Genomic DNA, 18,546 nt, shown 5'->3' on the forward strand with positions numbered 1-18,546 from the left:
TAGTCTTTTGCAACTTTGGTAGAAGATGGAGGAGGGCACTCCTTTTGAATAGAAAGAAGCAGTTTGCGTGTTTTCTCCGAGGCCAGAAAGTGAGTCAGCAGTAGAGAGTTCAGAGCCACATAATAGTCTCCAGTTACTTCACTGCTGCAGTGCAGCATTTGGAAGCTTTCTGTGGCAGACCATGGCTCCATTAACACCCATGATTGTTTCAGGAATAAGTTGTTCTGAAAATTAATAGACACGACATCCAAAGCCACCATTCAAATTTATTCACAGACATTGAAGTGTTCCTTAAAATTGGCACCACGTATCAGAAAATACTGCCATCGCTGACAGTATCGTTCTCACTCATCTCAGTTTTCATAGCAAGTTGTAGCTACTGGGTTCAAAAGTTCTGAAAAGGTAAAATATCCTCTTTTCCCTCAGAAAAACAGCAGCCCTCATGGTTTATAAATATCTTATGGCAAGGTAAGGTACAGAAAGCAGAGTGATATATGCTAAACTCTGCAAGGATAATTACTAGCATGTAACTAAAATGGATCGATAATTACATTAATACCTCCAGTAAAGCTTGAGGCATTAAGTTCAAAATATACTTTGTGCTTTGGTTTTAAATGTTTTTAATTAAAGAAGCTTACGCCTTTAGTTCAAGTGCTGTCTGTGGAAGAAGTACGCTGAAATGATTTAGCTATAGTGCTAGTCAGTTACACATAGCCCTCTGCAGTTATCTTCACAGTTCATATTCAGAATTATCAACATTTCCTACATTGTTAACGCCTACCTCTCTACTTACTGTGCTGAAAAAGCTTCCAGCCCAAAGTCCCGTTTTCCTTTCTTTAACCCCTTCCCTCCCTACAGAGAAGGGATTCGGGATGTTTCCTAGTGAATATTCCTAAGGGTCTAAAGAATTTAGACACTGCCTTATCCTCTCCCCTAGGCAGAAAATCTCGTAATCCTGTTTTTCCTGAAAGAATAGGAAGGTGCAAGAAAGCAGCAACTTCATGGGTTGATGAAAGGAAGGAAATGAAGTAAGCTACACACACACAAAAGCTACCAGATTCTTCATTCTAGGCATGGAGAGAGCAACTTTGTTTTGCCTGCAGAACATGAACAGTGCCTGAGTCAACAAGATCCAGTACTTCAGTGAAAATTCCTTTTTTGGTAACTACAGAGCACGACTTGGTGCATTGTTAGCAAGTGATGCAAAGCAACAGGCAAAAAGGGACAGGGCAAGCAAGGAGGGAGTAAACACGTTTCACACCTTTGAAATTTCAGTGCTACCAGCCTGGACTGCAAGAGGAGCAAATGAAGATTAACTGAGCCTATAGTGTGAAAAAATAAAACTAAAAATTTGAAGTAGAAAAGCTGGTTTCATTTCTACATATCTGCAGTTAGGAGCCTGTGCTTTTAGATTTTGTCTCACTACATACTGCACGCCACTCACAGAGTTTTCTGAAAGCTAGATAATGCTGAAGTTCTCTGCTGTGTACCACATACCGCTGAAGTAAAAGCTACATATCTTCAGAAGGCTGTAAAAAGCAAACTGGCTCCAGCTCAGAAAATCATGAACTCCTCTGGTTTGACCCAAAGCCAAAAGCTTCTCTGGAAAGAAGTCGGTATAGCAGCAAGTATCTTCCTAGCACTAAATCTGTAGCAAACCCCAGATTCAGAAGCAACGGAACAATTTCATATTCTCGAAAATTTCCAAGACACTTCTCTTCAGCCTGAGAAAATATCAAAGCTGAGTTATTTTGTTCAGCTGTTTGCATTTTGAACTAGAGAGAGATGCTCTGAGATGGAGACTTTGCAGCTCACATGACCTTCAGCAGCTTGTTTTAAGCGAGGCTGCCAAAGAAGCAGCTGCTTAAAAACACTTCAAATTCATACTGAGTTAGCCTTTTAGACATGTTCAGTTCTACAGCAATACCACTGGGAACTACGGAGTGTGTTAGTTCTGTAACAACTGCCTCTGGCTGTAGAGGGGAGGCATTTGGTATCTGCACACTTCAGACTTGCAGATGCTTTTGTATTATGTATGTGGAAGATGCAATTCACACTAATTAATGCAATATTGAACTATGCAAGTTCTGTTGTTTGCTTTTTCTTTACATTGGTGCTTCCACCATTAGCAACCTATATATTATTAGAAGCATTACATGTAGTTTACTTTCAATAAATGGTCTTATTTTAATGGAATAAGTGGTTCTTAAAAGCTGAAAGAATTAATGACAAAGTCCTTGCACTGAATCAGCTAAATGCAATTCCTCAGGGAGAACTGGGGTTAGAAAGACGCAGGCCATCAGTTATCATGGTATCACTTGGGGGGGGGTGGAGGGAGGTGGTGAGCAAGAACAATACAGATAAAGTCTAAAGTCTCCATTTTAACATAACCTTTTTCTCATTAAGTTTCTTCTTAGCTGTCTACTTATCTGTAATACCAGTAGTGAAAAGACAGACCCTAGAAAACTTGGGTCTGTCAGTTCCTTTAAGATTGATTTTAGGCTGTTTTTCACTACAGCGGTTATTGGAAAGATGCAGCTCCAGCTGGCTAAGTCAGATCCATAAAGGGAAGGCAAAAATCCTTCAACTTTTTGAAGTTGAAGTTTGCAGATAAACAAGAAAGCAACATTCCCATGTGTAGGTAACATTTGAAGGGAACAGGTCAGCTGACAGATCAGAATGGATACCAGTAACCATGCTGCTTGGTCTTTTCAGCCCATCTGTTCCTCTTTTTGCACATCAGGTTTTCCTCCACCTTATCGGTGCACTTGATGCACGTAGTTAAAGGATTCTTGTCTCAGCAGAAGCACAGCAAGGACCTTGGGGCCCATGTTGGTCTCTTTCCTTTTTGCTCCCACTACTTTCTTCCCCCATCCCACTTGTTCACCCTCTCATTGCCTGGGTGGCACCTGCTGTCAGGTCAGACATTTACCTGGGTCTGTCATCTCTTAACAGCTTTCAGTTTTAAGCAAGAAAATAATTTATTAAAATTCAACATAAGAAAGCAAATGGAAATCTCAAAAGCCACACCTGTGAACAACAGAAGTCAGACTTTTTCCCCACCAACAACAGGTTGAGTTTGAATTTTGACACAAGATGCCTACACCACTGCTTGTTTTCTGGTTTGTCTAACTGTTAAGGAGACCCTTACTGGAACCTGGTCATATTAGCTGTTCACAAAGCTGTTAAAAACTTTCTGGACAATTCTATCTAAAAATTAAAAACTTTGCCCTTTAAATACAACTTGTCTTGTGAGACTGTCAGATTGCAAATACCCAGTTTAGAGCATACACATGTTACACAGCAGTGTCCCGCTCCCCTCCCCTGAATGCAGGGACGTTAAAATCTAATGCCTCTTCCAGATTCACATCACATGCACTTTAAGTACAGCTTAGGATGTAGCTGAAGAGCAAAAATCACAGAAGTGAACGTCAACACCTGAAAGCAGCTTCAGGTTTCCCTTAAGCCATGTGCATAAAACTATGGCAAGGTATTTGATACTTTAAGCAGAGTGGGACATCGAACACATTAAAGAAATGATTGTTCTTCAACTGGTATGAGCTATACTCACCAGAACTTTCTGTGTATTTGAAGAAAAATATAAAGAGTTACATGATTTTTTAAAACTTGTTTTAAGGGAAGAAAGGCTAAGTTTTAAGCTTCTGTATAGTAGTGGCACTTTCTCCACTTAAAATTCATGAGATTAGTCAGTCACTGAACCAGGATTCAGCTGTACTATGTGTTTCCATCATTAGAAGTAGTAAATAAGTACATTTTACCCTTTTGTACCTCAGTGCCAGCTGGGCACCAACACCAGCAGTGTTAAGGATTAAAACCAAAACCAACCACAGCCCTGTCTGCTCAGAAGGCAAGTGGACAGCCATGAAAAAACCAACCACGTTTTGATCAGTGCAAGAGAAGGATCCAGTGGTTACAAAGCATGCATATTTCTAAGTGTTCTTATTTCCTACTGAGTTGCTGGGGTAAAAACTTGCCCTCTCTTCCTTTGCCCAGTTCTCAGACATCAGGCACCCACCCTTTTGCTGTGCTAAGAGCCTATGAACACCGAACACTTTATGACTAAGGCCCAAACGGGAAAACTGTTAGTTCACCTCAGTGGACATCTCCCCACTATAACATCATTACAATCAAACTGGGGCAAGGGAATGTCTTTAGGCAAAAGGATCCAATATCAGGAGTGCAGCTGTGGTTATTGCTTGTGCTGTGTTCTTGCACAGGCACCGTCTTCATCGTATTCATCCATCAGCTGCAACATGTATGTTCCAGTATAGAGCAGAAACTGTCCAGTTATTTGTGCCGCGTGGGACATCAGCTGAAGCACCTTCCTGGAAGAAAAGCCATTTGTTTAAAAAAAATGTCAACAACAGGGCAACGTAGCCCAAATCCCTGCCACCCCCAGCACCTTCAGGATGAATTAGGGAGGTATATTTAGGAATCCTCTCGTTCTTTTTCACTTCTGAGAGGATGGTCATTTCCATACCTTCCTTAGTGCGATTACTTCTGTCTGTGGCCATTGACTGACAGAAAACTGTTGGCGTGTTGTAGACATGGGCAGAACCAGAAAAGGCATTTAATAAATCATTCTGTAATCCCATTAGGCCACCTGGAAAACCATCACTCAAACTACCAGAGCACCACTGGAGGTGTAACATTGGCTGGGAGCACCACAGCATTCCTGCAGCATGACCTGATCTTGCTTCTCACCTTTAGGCAGGTCACCAAGAAGCCTGTGTGCACCTCCAAGGTGCAGATTGAACTTGATTAGCACTGAAGCTCAGCAATCACAGTACAGTGGATGCCCAACAGCAAAATAAGTGAAGCCAATCGAATTAACTGTCCAAGCTGCAAGCATTAGTAACTCTCAGTTCACAACTATTTTATTTTAATGTGCTAGTATTTATCAGAATTGAAATATATGGTGTGAGAATCTAGGCAGATCCATAAATCAAGATCAAGAGAGCATCAGAAGTCAATATAATACATACTGTGGATCACCACAGGACAAAGGAATAGAGATCATCACATTTGAGTGGTCATTTATTCAACCTATTTATAGCTTTCTTTTTCCTTCCAATCTCCAAGAAACAACAAGGACATTAATGCTGAGAGAGATATTCAAACTTTAATCATTATATGTGTGAGGGCCTATTTTCAAAGTTAAGGCACTGGGGAAGTGGCACACGAGAACTGGAATCACTCCAAAACTGGAAGGGAATCAGTTTCTGAAGATGCAGAAACTGTATCAGTACTGCCCCTCTCAAAAGGGAGCATGCACTTTTTGTGTATCCCTGTCCAAGTCAACTGTGAACCCTCTGTTGCTATTCATTTCTCCCTTCAGCTCTAGCAGAGAGCACAAAGTCCTCTTCTTACATTTAGTTTATTTTTTTTCCACTTTGATGAAAGGTTTGTAGTCAAAATCCAGTATTTCAAAAGAGCTGAATATCCTAGTACTTAGAGCCTTTAAAAAAAAGGCTGTACCCTTATTCATGCTCCCCACACACATGCCATTTCAGCATGTCCTTCCCTCCGTGGGACAGCACAGGCAAAGGAGCTGCAGAGTCACAGCAAGCTGCACCTGGTACCGAGCTTTTGGGCAGCTGCAGTGTGTCACTTGTACATGAGAGCAGTTGTCACTTAAGCCGCGGAGGAAGTTATTTGTTGAACTGGACATTTGATCTTTCAGTTGGGCCAGACAGGGAGAAACCCTTAACAGAAATGCACTAATGAGATCTGGCAGGCTCCGAGCCCCTCCCACCGATGAACAACTGCTGAATTTAAAGGTTTTTTTTTCCTCCCCTCACATTCCACAGGTGGGCTCGGGAAGAGGGCATCAGGGCTGGCAACTTGTGACTCATTAGCAGAGGCACTATGCTGAGAATCCAACGCCGTGTGTCTCCAGTTTAAATAGCAAACTGAGGCAGATGTCTGCCCTATTCAAGAGTGTCCAAGGTTCTCTTCTCTCTCCCCTGCTCCTTGCTGGTGGCCATTTTTCCCAGCCTCCCACCAGCACTTCCCCTTCAACTTTTTGTAGTGTAGCAGCACTTCTAGAAGAGCTCCGCAGCTACTGCAGCTGCTTGCCAGCACTTCTTCTTTCTCACCAGCTGCACTGTGCTGGCAGGGAGGCAGAACCATCACTTCAAGTTCTCCTCAACAGTGCAAGTTCCAGTGCTGACACAGCCCCATAACAGATAGCCAGAAATCTGGAGTTTGCTCTGGCTCAAGAGGCTTAAACACAGGAACTGGAGGAGTGCAGCTGTCTGAGGGCAGACCTTTGCTTTGAAGGGACTCCAGTGAAACCACTGCTACGGGTGGGTGTAGCATGTAGCTGGAACATCACTGCAGCCTGGCCAGAGAGATGAGCCTCATCTACAGCAGCTGTAGGCTGAAGGATTAAGCAAGGGACCACCAGAGCAGAATGGCAGAGGTCAGACAGGGAATAAGATTAGCATTACAATGCTTAATACCTGCATGCATGAGTCTAGGGGCTACTTGAAGACTTCAAACCAAAGACTACTTGCTGCCCAAGTGAAATAAACCCATTTACAGGCCATGCCATCTGTTCTGAACAGTGTAGGTCTGGTTCTCAAGTAACAAAACGCAGCAACTACACAAATTCTCAACCAGAATTTGACAGGTCAGGTAGAGAAATTCAGGGCTGTAGCTTAAACAGCTGTTAAAATCAGAGTATGGTATCTCAGAAAGTTTTCTTCCATCAGGGCAGGACACAGCTGGTTTTGACATGGCACTGACTTTCACAGTTGAAAGGACAGATTATTTCGAGGCAGTATTTCCCAACAGCCTGTTCTACCAAACTTGCAACCCACTACAGCTCGGTCCTGCGGAAGACAGCGGTCCTTGCTAGGCTCTCTTGCAGACTAAGGCAATCTTCTCCCCCTTCTTTTGTCTCCACGTGCCTTTCAGGAGGTGAATCTGACAGCCACCATGAAGACCTCCATCATTAGATCTCCAATTCCTGTCTTATTTCACCTCATTGAAGGTTTTCATTAACTTGTATGCCTGATCAGCAATGGAAGCATACTTACCGCAGTACATTTTTTGCTGCCATACACTTGATGTCATATGACACAGAGTAGATCTCATAGAAGGTTGCCTTCACATTTAAGCAGCCAATAAAATCCTTAGGGTTCAGCTTGTACAGATCGAATGTGATGTTAGCTACTCCCATTTTCTTCTTTTGCCTTGCAGGGACGACTCCATTTCTTGTCTAATTTAAAAAGAGGGAGATGGTTTAGATCCTAAGCCAGGGAACTAAAGCAGGACAACTGTTAATGGTGCAGTTCTATAGAAGTAACTCGCTTATTCTTAGCCAATTCTAAATTAGAAATAAAAAGCACTGAGAGATAAGCCAGTCTGTAGCTTAGGCAATTTCGTTCAAGTCCTGATTAGGCTTCTGAAACCATTCCAAAAAGACAGCACAACAAGTCCACACAAACAGGACACCAAAATAACAAGACATTAGGCTGTTTTGTTTAGGAATGAACACAATAGTGATCAGCAATCTTGGAGATAGCTGTAAAGACTACAGGTTGTTCAGGTGAAGTAAAAACTTCACTTCCTGTGAAAGCCTGTGAAAAAAAGTCAAGTTCTCATTTCAAATCCTAGCTCACCTTTCTTTTCCTTCTTTCTACAAAGTAAATGGAAGAAGGAGCCACTACTGATTAGGCCTAGGTTTTAATACTGAGTTTAAGGTGGAAAAATAAGAGAAAGAAGAGTGTGGAAAGTCATCTTCTACATCTTAATAAAAGCTGCCCTTGCTCTCTTTCAGGAGTGGGTTATTTGCTTCGAGAAAAAGAAAAAAAAAAAGAGAAATAGTAAGGAATACCCTTATTTAGGGAGACATCTAGTGGATACACGGGTTGCTCTGCTCAGCACATTCAGTTCAAGGATTGTAATGTGTAGCACCTGCTTTTTGCATGCTAAATGAAGCAACAAAGTTGTGTAAGGCTGGGGCTTTTTGTACTTGTCATCCCGGTGCTGAGACAGTGCCATGGTAAGTCAGACCAACTTAAACACTGCAGTGTATCACCAGCCAGCAATTTTATGCCTGTTTTACTCCAACAGCCTCTGAGCTCCCAGCTCCAGCAAGCAGAACCCTTAACAACAAGTTTTGAACACGTACATGCAGTCGGGTTTGCTTGGGAGCATGTCCCCATTAGCACACTGGACATTTGGACCAAGCAAGACAGTTTGTGCTACACTCCAGATGATTTGTGAAGCTTTGGCATTCTCCTGCTGCATTTAAACTTGTTCTGCTGCCATGCCAAACAGGACATGAGGCAGGGAAAGAAGAAGCAAGGTGCAGTCATACCCTGGCTCCAATTCCTTTTCTGCTTTTGGAGCTCATGGCCAGATGCAGCAGGTTAAGTCAGTGAGTTATCTTGGGGAAAAACACACAAGCTGCCCATGCTGCACTAAGAGACAAACAACGGGGCCACACGATTGAGCCATGCACCCACAGACAGGAACAGTGGGTCAGCTTGCAGCTACTAAGCTAACTCTGCACCTGGCAGAAGAAATTTTAATGCTAGCTTTCTAACAACAATCATTTCACTGGGAGAAACTTCAGAGTTGACTATCTTACTACTGCACTCCTCCACAAAACTAACTGGAAACTAAATTTACACTATTAAAGGCTAAAAGCTAGGCAATCTTAACATATCTCGTAAAATATCTAGAAGCATGAAGACTAATGTTAGGTTTTGATGACAACTTTTAGCTGTTTGCAAGATTAGTACAGGCATTTTTCTTATCTTCACTATTAATGCATTTGCAAGGCAAAGCTTTTTTTATATGGCTTAATTTGGGCATTCTAGCCCCTCTAAAACTAAACGAAGTTTGTGCTTTTAGCTTAAGGAAATCAAAGTTCTCATTCCCTGTATGTTATACAACAGCTCAAGAACTAAGTTATTCCTGAGCTGCTCCAAAAGTGGGATTTTTCCCCATAATTCTGTTCAGTGGTAGCATTTCAGTTCAGTTCTTGGCAGATCTTTGTCAACCGTCCTATGTCCCAGCAGGAGACAAATAAATGAACTCGTTAAGCCTTCTTGGATGATAAAACAAGGAGTTGATACTTTCCCTTCCACAGGGCAAGTCTTCTTCCTCATCTCCCCTCTTCCCAAGAATTTAAGTAGCCACAGACCTTTTTCCATCCACTTCTACTCAAGTATGAGGGAGGCAGTGAACACTTACTTGTGTCCATTTCTGTCCCTTTTGTAGGACCACGAAGTGTGTGTTATCATCCAGGGACTGAAAGAACTCTTCTGTGTCCACAACCGTGCCATCTTCTTCCAAAACCAGAGTAACTACTCCAGTGGTTATAAGGAAGGCTTCTAAAGTCTGCAAAAAAAAAAAAACAGCAGATTGGAGAATTCAGAAAGGAGGCTCTCACTGTCATATTTTTCCCCCTGTCATTTAATATTTAGACTTGCATTCTCCTGAACTTCCCCACTAATGATATTTGGGAGAACAACAGTCTGTGGGTTGCCTGCCTGCAATACTGCACTTCAGTGCAAGTTTCAGCCAGAGCAGGAATGTTTGCTGTACCTTGCTGATGAGCTCTTGCAGGCTGCTCGCAACAATTCCTTTCCGGCTGCTCCTGGAGGCATTTGACACACGGAAAGGTCGCCCTGCAGGCATGAGAGGAGGGAACAGGGTCTGTTTTGTTACTGCTCCCACAGATGCTCCCATGGATACCAAAGATCTAAGACAAATAAAAATTCAGTGTAGTTATAAAAATAGTCACGTCAAGTACCACGAGGAAGAGGAGGGCCGTTGAGTTCGGTACACAAGGACATAGTACAAGTAATTCACAGGTCTCGTTAGACTTGCGGAGCTTGCTTTCAAAATTAAACACTACATAGCCCTACAGTTGGTGTCTCTGAACTTTCCCTTGCTGGTGACATTTGAAAACACTTCTCAAATGAAAACCATTTCGAGCAGATGTGGGCCAAGTTGCTGCAGAGCTCAGCTGACGTCAAGGTCACAGCGAGGTCGACAGGTTTTAACACTACAGTGAATGAGGAAGGCAGCAGCTCATACTGCAGTCACCCATACAAATCACTCCTTTTTCCTGCAAGATAAACACTCGGTCAGATGGTACACACGACTACTTTTAACTATTTATTTATGATAAGAGTTAGCTTTAGGGAGACTGAACACACTATCCATATGCAAAACACCTAGTTTCAGAATGCAAGTGGAGCTTTCTGACAGTTATGCTTGACTTGCAAATGGCAGAGATGCTTATAAATAACATCTACAGTCTGTAAAACTTCATTCAGCTTAGAAAATGACAAAATAAGACTTGTTTGTGCCCTAATGTATCAAAGGAAGCTGAATGAAATGAAATTAAGGTCCAAGTACATGAGCGGATAGCATTGGAGCAGGCTACCAGAGGCTAGGAGTTCAAACACTTTTTTGGAACAGCATGGAGCTGGGACAGGGGAGGGTCAGGCTGGGGGTTAGGGAAAGGGTCTGCACCCAGAGGTGGTTGGGCACTGGGACAGGCTCCCCAGGGACATGGGCACAGCACTGAGCCTGCTGGAGTTGAAGAAGTGTTTGGACAACGCTCTCAGACACACGGTCTGATTTTTGGGTGGTCCTGTGCGGAGCCAAGAGTTGAACTCAGTTGTCCTTGTGGGTCCCTTCCAGCTTGGCATATTCCTTGATTCTTCTAGAAAGAGGCTTTGAGTTTTCCTGGACAATCACATCTTCAACAGTGACTGTTTATGTTCTCAAATTATATCACTTCAATACCCCTAGGTGATATTCCCCTAAATACCACCAGTGATAGCTTTTTACTGCCAAATTGTATTGATTAATTTAATACCCAGACAACTTGCCAAAAATCACTACCTGGAATAGAATAAATCTTTTCCAGATCTCGTACCTGGTCTTTAAGCATATTTTTGAGATGCACAAGAAGTCATTTTTGTAACTAGCTAGCTAATTACAGTAATTAACTCCTTTCCTGCTCTCATTCCAAACCACTATTCTACAGGGCTTTGGGATACTACTTTTCCTCTATACGCTGAAGAGCTTCTCTTCCTCAAAAACTCATCAGCATTATTGAAACATATATATATATATATTTTTTTTTTTTTTAAAGGAGTGAGGTGTTCAAGTGTTAGTTCTAGCTGAACCTAATAGCATCTCTGTAGTGCTGTCTCAACACTAGGTCTCTGGCTTTCAACACTTTGTAAGTATGTTCATGTGGCATAACAAAGCAGGCGCAGGTGAGCATTCAGCAAGGTTTTTAGGAGACTGTCATTGTTTCAAATGAAAAAGCTAAGCATTTTCCTCCTGGAGAAGGATCGCGACCAGGGAGGAGGGCAAGATGACAAAATAGCAGAGGAAGACGCTATAACTTCCCCTCCATAGACGGAAAGTGTGCTAGGACAGGGTGTGTGTGTGTTAATCTCTGCACTGACTAAGCAGTGCCCCAATCACCCTGCCAGTCTGCAGGCAGCTCCCACTCTGAATCACTCCAGTCTCTTCCTCAGGTATGAAGCCCGTGCATTTATCTCCGTGCTGGTGACCCGACTTGGCTGGGCACCTGACTGTTAGCACGTGCAGCATTTAGGACACAAGAGAGAACACCTCCAGAACTAGCACAGCCCATTCCCCCCTCACATGTTTGAAAACTACACATAGAATAGTTCCTTGAGTGGTATGTATCACCATACTGCCAAGACGTCTTTTGTGATGACAGAAGATACCAGTCCTGTTCTTTGCTATTACCTAAGAGCAAGTGTTCATCTTGGGCATTAGCAGAACCAACTCTATAAGCCATTTTTTGTAGCTCTAAGAAAATTTTCTTCAGAGCTCAACAACCACGATCTCATACCATTGCCTAATTCTATCAGAGGAAAGAAGTCAGAAACAAAAAGATTAATAAACCAGGACTTTCATCAGTTCAACCATACTGCCACTTCACAGCAGTCCAAGTCTCGGGTAGTTATTTAACATCGATGCCATTCCACGTATGTTTCCATAAGACCAGTCAGTATCTTTCAAGTAAGTCTGCCCATGAAGAAGTGAGTCTAGAGCATGGTGAGGTTTCAGATAATATTAAGTACTAGGTAACAAAAGCCAGTTAAAAAAAAAAAAAAAAAAAAAAAAAAAAAAAGCCAGAAAACCAAGTGAACCCTTCCGTTTCTGGGTCAATTGCCCAAAGCCTGTTCTGCTTGTTTCCCCTCACACATATGTAAACCAGAGACTCAAAGGGGCTTGTTTAGGGCTTGTAGAAAGAAATACCACTTATTTTTTTTGCAGGGAATTCCCCTGCTAGATTGGAGTTACTGAAAATAATTGCCTACTAAAAGGTGATGGGAGTAAGTCAGGGAATAAGTGGTACAGAGCAAAGGGACTGTGCTGAAGTACAGGTCTTCACTCTTCCCTACAGGAGAAGGGATCCTATGTCAGTGGAAAACATAAGACCTCAGAAAAGCGTTTATAACTGAGGAAGAAATTATCTTCAACATCACCCAGCTTGCCCTGTATAACGCCAAGCACCCAGAGACCTACAGACGCTGTCCCAAGCATTTGGTGCAGTGTCAGGGCTGGGGGCCAGCTGAGCTTTTTGTTTCGGAGGAGAAACCAGGGACTAACAACCTGCCCCGAGCCCTGTAGGCTGATTTCACCCTTTATCTTTGTTTGCGACGTGCCCTGTATGTTTGTCTAAGAACGTGGTGCAATGGTCCCCAGCCTCAGGAAAGCCAACATTGCACAACGCAAGCGGCTTCAGAATATGTCACGGCTGGATTTTTAGGGTAGAGTTCACAGACGAGAGACAGCAGCAATAACAAAGCCAAAAATAAGTCAGAAATCAGCCGGGACACTGCATTTCCCACCTGGCTTCCCGATTAAAAGAGCCTGAGAAGACCCCACAGCCCTGAGGCGCAGAAGGGGAGCGGCGCCCGCCCAGCACACCCCAAACGCCACCACCGACCCCGGGGCGAGCGGGGAGGGCACCGAGCTGCCCCGCCAAGCAAACCTCCACTTTTCAGGCTTCTTTACAAATAAATTAAAAGGAACCGGAGCCGTGGGGGCACTCACCGCACCGCCGAGCCCACGTAGCCCCTTGCTGCCTCCATGTCCCGGCCCTCCCCGGCCGCCAGGCAGCGCCGGCCGCCGCCGCCCTTAATGGGGAGCGGGGCCGCTCCGCCTCCACGGCCGGCCTGCCCCCGGGCCGGCCCTCAGCCCGCCCCCGGCCAAGGGGAGGCATGGCCCTGGGGTGGGCTGCCTTGGAGGAGCCTTGTCCTTGTCCCATCCTTGTCCATGCCACCCCCGGACCCCCTTCTTCCCCCGCCCCGAGACCCCTTTGGCTCCAAGCTCCCCCCTGGCACGACGGGTGGTGGCGGGGTTGTGCTGACAGGTGCCAGGCGAAGCACCTCAGAGGGAAGATTTATCGTTGTTATTATTATTATTCACGATGAGTTTTTTTTTTTTTTTTTTTTTTTTCTTGTTGTTTACCCAGGGAAGGAAGGAGAAAGATTGCTTGTTCCGTGTGTATCTGAGTTACAGCTAATATAGCAACAGCAGGAGCCAATCCCATTTGAAGCCTCTAAGCATTAAATCAACAGATTAAAGTGCTTCGGCTTCTGATTTTAGAGCCTGGGAATAAGCTTACAACTTGGATTAATGTATGTAGTAGCTTCACTGGAGGTATTTAGCCTTCCTAGGGCATGGGCAGCAGTGATTTCTGTTTATGGGGCAGGTAAACATGTCATTTTTTCCTTTTCATGCCTGCCCACAAGCACAAGTACAGTATGTTTCAGCTCTGACACAACACGATCATTTTGACACCTCTAAAACCACGACCACAGAGAAACCAAGGCAGATCCTGGCTGCTCCGTGCCCCACTGACCTAGGGCCAGCCGGTGAGCAGGGAGCTCTGTGCCACTGCCCGATGGCAGGAGGCTGGATCCGGAAGGTTCCATGGGGACACCTCGGTGACAGAGCCTGGACCTCGCCCAGGGTCACCCCATGGATGGGACTGTTTTTCTGGTCCATCTTGTTTAGCACAAAGGAGCCACCCACCTGATTTCTTTGCTTTCCAGGCTTCATCAGCACTCAGCCAAACCCTGCATAAACGTCCTCAAGCCTCAGCTCTGGGGCCCTTATCGGCTGTAAAAGAAAACAAACCTTTTAATCTGGGACAAATTGTGTTGTGTCCCCCCACCTGACAGAGTAAGCAATCCCACTTCCCCACAGCAAAGCTCAGACCTGCAGGCTTCCCTGGATGAACCTGAGCTCAGGCTCTTATCTCTTCTTCCTCAGGCTCCTTAGGGCTTGCAGGTGTGAGGGGCCCCCTTCTGCAAAGTTAACCCCTTCTTTTTCTATCCCCTACTACTTGTAGTTTTGTCACAGTTCCGTGATACATCCCTGATACAAAGTCAAGGAGAATGGGAAATGGGCAGCAGCAGGTATTTCTCTGGGCATTGGGCTCAAAGCAGCCTGTTTTCCACTGGGTCTGTATCTTACACTTGATTGTGGGCACAACTGAGGTTATTTAAGCAAAATGAGCATTTATAATGAATTCTCACCGAGTGTTTCTCTACTGTCAAGAAACATGTATATACTACAGCTTTCCCTGTTGTACAGGGAGAAAAGAGAGTCGAAAGAGAAGTTGTGTAAGGTGGTCTGTTTCTTCTGCCACTGTGTAGAGACCTCTGCAGAGGAGCTATGCTTCAGCGACAGGAAAATCTCCTCCTGCCCCAGACATTTGTGCCCTGGCCTGTATGGAAAAATCCATAGAGTTACTGCAATTTCCATATGGTTTCAGACTGCACTCTCCCTTGTGAGTTCATGGGTCTTAGGGGAGAGAGCAGAAGAGGCAATGCAGACATCAAGAAAGCAGGCTTAAGTTATCTCCAAGGGCTGTGGGAGACGACTGTGTGGGATAAGTCTCAGGTTGAAGAAATGGTCATTTTCTTAAATAATTATTATTAATTGGATAAGTATAAATTAATATAGGTTAGATATCGTTAGGGAAGGGAAGGGAAGGGAAGGGAAGGGAAGGGAAGGGAAGGGAAGGGAAGGGAAGGGAAGGGAAGGGAAGGGAAGGGAAAAAAATTCACGTGGCATATGTAACAGGCAGCAGGATGCACTTGAAGTAGTCTTGAGGAGGCCAAAATACTCAGCAATGTTTTGCTTCAGCCTTCACTGAAAACATAAATAATGCAGGGGGCAAAGTACGTGGCAGATATGAAAGGGAGTGAACACTAGAGGTGGAGTTAAATAAGCAATTGTATTGAAAATAAATTACTGTCTTACTATCCCTTCGCTGAGGGGCATTAGCTGACTCCATACATGTCACTTGCCCATTGCGTTTCAAGTTAAACAAGTTTGCTTAAGCCGCTTCTCACAATAGGCAGATGATTATGAAAAAGGTTTGCACGTGGCATATATATAACAGGCAGCATAATGCACTTGAAATAGTCTTGCACGCAATTTCACATTAGTGAACAAGCAGCATCAGGCCAGGTTTTCAAGAAAAAAGTTGACAAATTGCAGCAAACTCGGTGGAAAGCAGGAATGATCAGAGAGCCAGGAAACATGGTGTATGAGCTGTATAGTTTGGGAAATAAGATCGGGTGGAGAAGCAGATCACAGGCTTCAGTGATGTTAGAGAGCACTGTGAAGATGGAGTAAAATTTTCTTCATGCCTGTTGGGGCCTAACCTACAGGACTGGAGAATTAAGTTCTGCATTAGGAGACATTTCAACACTAAAGGGACTTTTAGGGGCTGGGGTGAAATGCCTGCTGAAGGTGTGTAGTCAGTTAGACACAGACATTGCTTGGGCCAGTGTTCAAATGACACAAGGGACAAATCAGGACCCCAAGGATCAATTTGGACATTTCTCCTATTTCTCAAAGCTCTGACAATCTACGTGAGTGAGATTAATGCAGAATAAAGTGTTTCTGCATTTTACCAACCTTGATCACCCCTTAGGAGTGGAGTGCAAGAAGTGGACAGATGTATTTATGGCAGTGTTACCCACAAAGACAACAGATTACAAGGACTGAGATTTGCAAAAGCCAACCTTTCGTTCTGCCTTTCTGCCCTTTCCCGTTTTCAGCTAAGTGATCCTTTGGTCAAATTTCTCCAAGAAGTGCTCTTGTGACTACCCCTAAGTAAATTTTATTATTTCTTACTGCTTCCATACAGAGCCAGCATTCTATTCTTCACTGTGTCCTATAAATAACCATATTAATTTCTGAACTTCTTTTACTTTTCAGTGGATTCCTATCTCCGTTGCCTCTGGCTCTGATTTATTCTGCCAGGCTGTTCATGACAAAGATTTGGTAGCTCATTCTTAGTATTTGTGTTAACCTCTACTACACCATCACTGAATGTTTTTAAGAGAAAATTAGACAAGCATCTCTGAGATAAGACTGAGGAGATCTCAAGCGGTTGCTTTTCGTCATTTTCTATATTTTTCAGAGTCCTTGCTAATGAAACTTTTCTGTATAATGCCTAATAGATTTACAGGAGTCAGTGTTTTTATCAGCTGTGTAAGAGGGAAAGAGGCTCCTCCTAAAGGTGACTTTGTGGCTCTGCAAGGCTGTGCAGAAAAGGACGAGAATATTTTTAATAGTAATTAAAATCCTTTTTAATTGGCTGGAAATGGTTCTGTGGTCTGCAAAGATTCCAATTTTGAAAGCCCCGTTTGAACAAAAGACTAATCCTTTTCTTCAGTGAACCATCTGGCACAGAAAAATGCTCTTTATTATGAGATTTCATGGGTGGGTATTTTGTTTTGTGTTGTTCTTCTAAGTTTTCAAAGATTTTAACAATAGCATCATGACAGTGTTGATGGATGGGCACATGCTGTATATATGGGGAACAATACTCTACCAAGAGTATTTCAGTGGTGTGAAATTCTTTGAACACATCCATTTAAATTCTGATGTCTTATAGTTAGACAGGATATTAAAATCAAGGCAGATTTTGCCCTCACATACCCCTTCTGCAATCCTGTGGATATGAATGAATTGCAGCTATTTGTGGGCAGCATTTAACTGAAAGCTGACTTACTGAGAGCTGTATTGTGACAGCAGTAAAGAAAGGCAGAAATTTTGCCTGTGAGATCTGTTATTGAAAATAACGCACTGGAAAATGATATTTGTTTATCCTGAGCATGCAAGGATAATCTAAATGTTTTATTTTACATTCCGAATGTTACAACTTCAAAAGTGTGTAAGTTCCAAATAAGACAGAATAACTGGTGAAAATATTCTTGTTTTTAACATCTCTACTATTTATTATTGTTTATTGATACTCCCTACAGGAAGAAAAGAATATCTTACTAAGAAAGAAATACGACTTTTTTTTATAAGCTTTAAATTTTATTTTAGGAGATATTTCTCTGCAAAATGAGAGGCTATCAAGTGCGGAATTGTCCCATGGTGTACAGTTGTGTTATGATTTTTACAGAAGACCTTGAAGAGCTTTAGACTCCAGGCAACACTCCAGAACTATTGAACCCCAGACTGAACGGTGAGTTCATAATTATTTGGTAGCTGTACTAATTAATTTAAAAAATGATATTTTAAAATCTTCTTGGAGAAGGAGTATCTGTATTTTACATCTCATATAACAAGTTTTAAAAGTTTAATGAGAAATAACCTTTTTTAAAATTTTGTTTCTGTCAAAAATGTAAATATTAAAGCAGCAATAGCCAGACAGCTTAACAGATGACCTTCTTGAGGGTCCTACTGCCTCTAAATCAATGTTTTTCAACCTGTGGTGTGTTAATCTGCGAGCAACATCAGTTATTTCTAAGGGATGCACAGACAGGTACTAGGCTCACATATACTGCACAATAATCTGCACACATGAAATTTCCAAAGCAGCTCCACTAGAAAATGTTTAGGGACCACAAATTGAAAGAGATTGAGGAAAATATTGCAGCCACTTAGTGGTTTAATATCTTGCCTGGGTACATTCACTCTCTAGATAAAGAAGCTCTTGGTGAGCTGTGGGAGCTCTCAGAGTCTCTCAACAACTCTCAGACCTAGAGTGGACCTAAAGCCTTCGGACTCTAACTGCTTTGCATTTTCCTTCCTTTTTAGCAGGGCTCCTTCTACACAGTGTTTTTGTACATGCAGCTGTGTCCTTCTATAATCCGTTAGGAACAGGAGTGGTCATTAGCCATTGGGCTGGTCTGTGGTACACCTCAATGCTCCTTGTTTCCCTCAGGCTTGCCCTCAGCTGGGTCAGGTTGCAGAAGAAGGAGAATGGGTTTGTCCTGTGAGCAGCTGAGCATCACTATGCCCTCCTTGCTTTCCACCACCACTCAGTAGCAGCTTCCTGGTCACCTTGGCTGCAAAGTCCTTGTCCTCTCCCACCTCATGACCTTGGATTTGCATTAGTGCCACCCAAAGTGATGCCCAGCCTGGGTAGATCTCTCCTGGCCTGTCCACCCCTCAGCTTTGCCTTTGTTGGTTTTGGTTCCAACCTAAAGTAACAAGCCTGACAAAGCTAAGTCCTTTGGGACT

General features: G+C 43.3%; 1 protein-coding gene across 1 annotated transcript; it reads right to left on the minus strand.

Annotated features, from left to right (window-relative positions):
- Positions 1-246: 246 nt before the first annotated feature.
- CIDEA (cell death inducing DFFA like effector a) lies at positions 247-13,145 on the minus strand. Its single transcript, XM_032182411.1, has 5 exons — positions 13,099-13,145; positions 9,586-9,742; positions 9,232-9,378; positions 7,065-7,246; positions 247-4,346 (listed from the first exon to the last, which is right to left on the minus strand). Exons 1-5 carry the CDS (start codon positions 13,134-13,136, stop codon positions 4,211-4,213), a joined length of 660 nt encoding a protein of 219 aa, XP_032038302.1. The 5' UTR covers positions 13,137-13,145; the 3' UTR covers positions 247-4,210.
- Between the last annotated feature and the right edge of the window lie 5,401 nt (positions 13,146-18,546).

Source organism: Aythya fuligula, chromosome 2 (assembly GCF_009819795.1).
Source record: "Aythya fuligula isolate bAytFul2 chromosome 2, bAytFul2.pri, whole genome shotgun sequence".
Taxonomy (NCBI): Eukaryota; Metazoa; Chordata; class Aves; order Anseriformes; family Anatidae; genus Aythya; species Aythya fuligula.

Coding starts and splice junctions, on each gene's coding strand:
- CIDEA (XM_032182411.1), bottom strand. CDS start 13,136: ATGGAGGCAGCAAGGGGCTACGTGGGCTCGGCGGTGCG. Junction 9,743..13,098: donor TACGTGGGCTCGGCGGTGCG/GTGAGTGCCCCC, acceptor TATTTGTCTTAG/ATCTTTGGTATCCATGGGAG. Junction 7,247..9,231: donor AGGGACAGAAATGGACACAA/GTAAGTGTTCAC, acceptor TTTTTAAATTAG/ACAAGAAATGGAGTCGTCCC.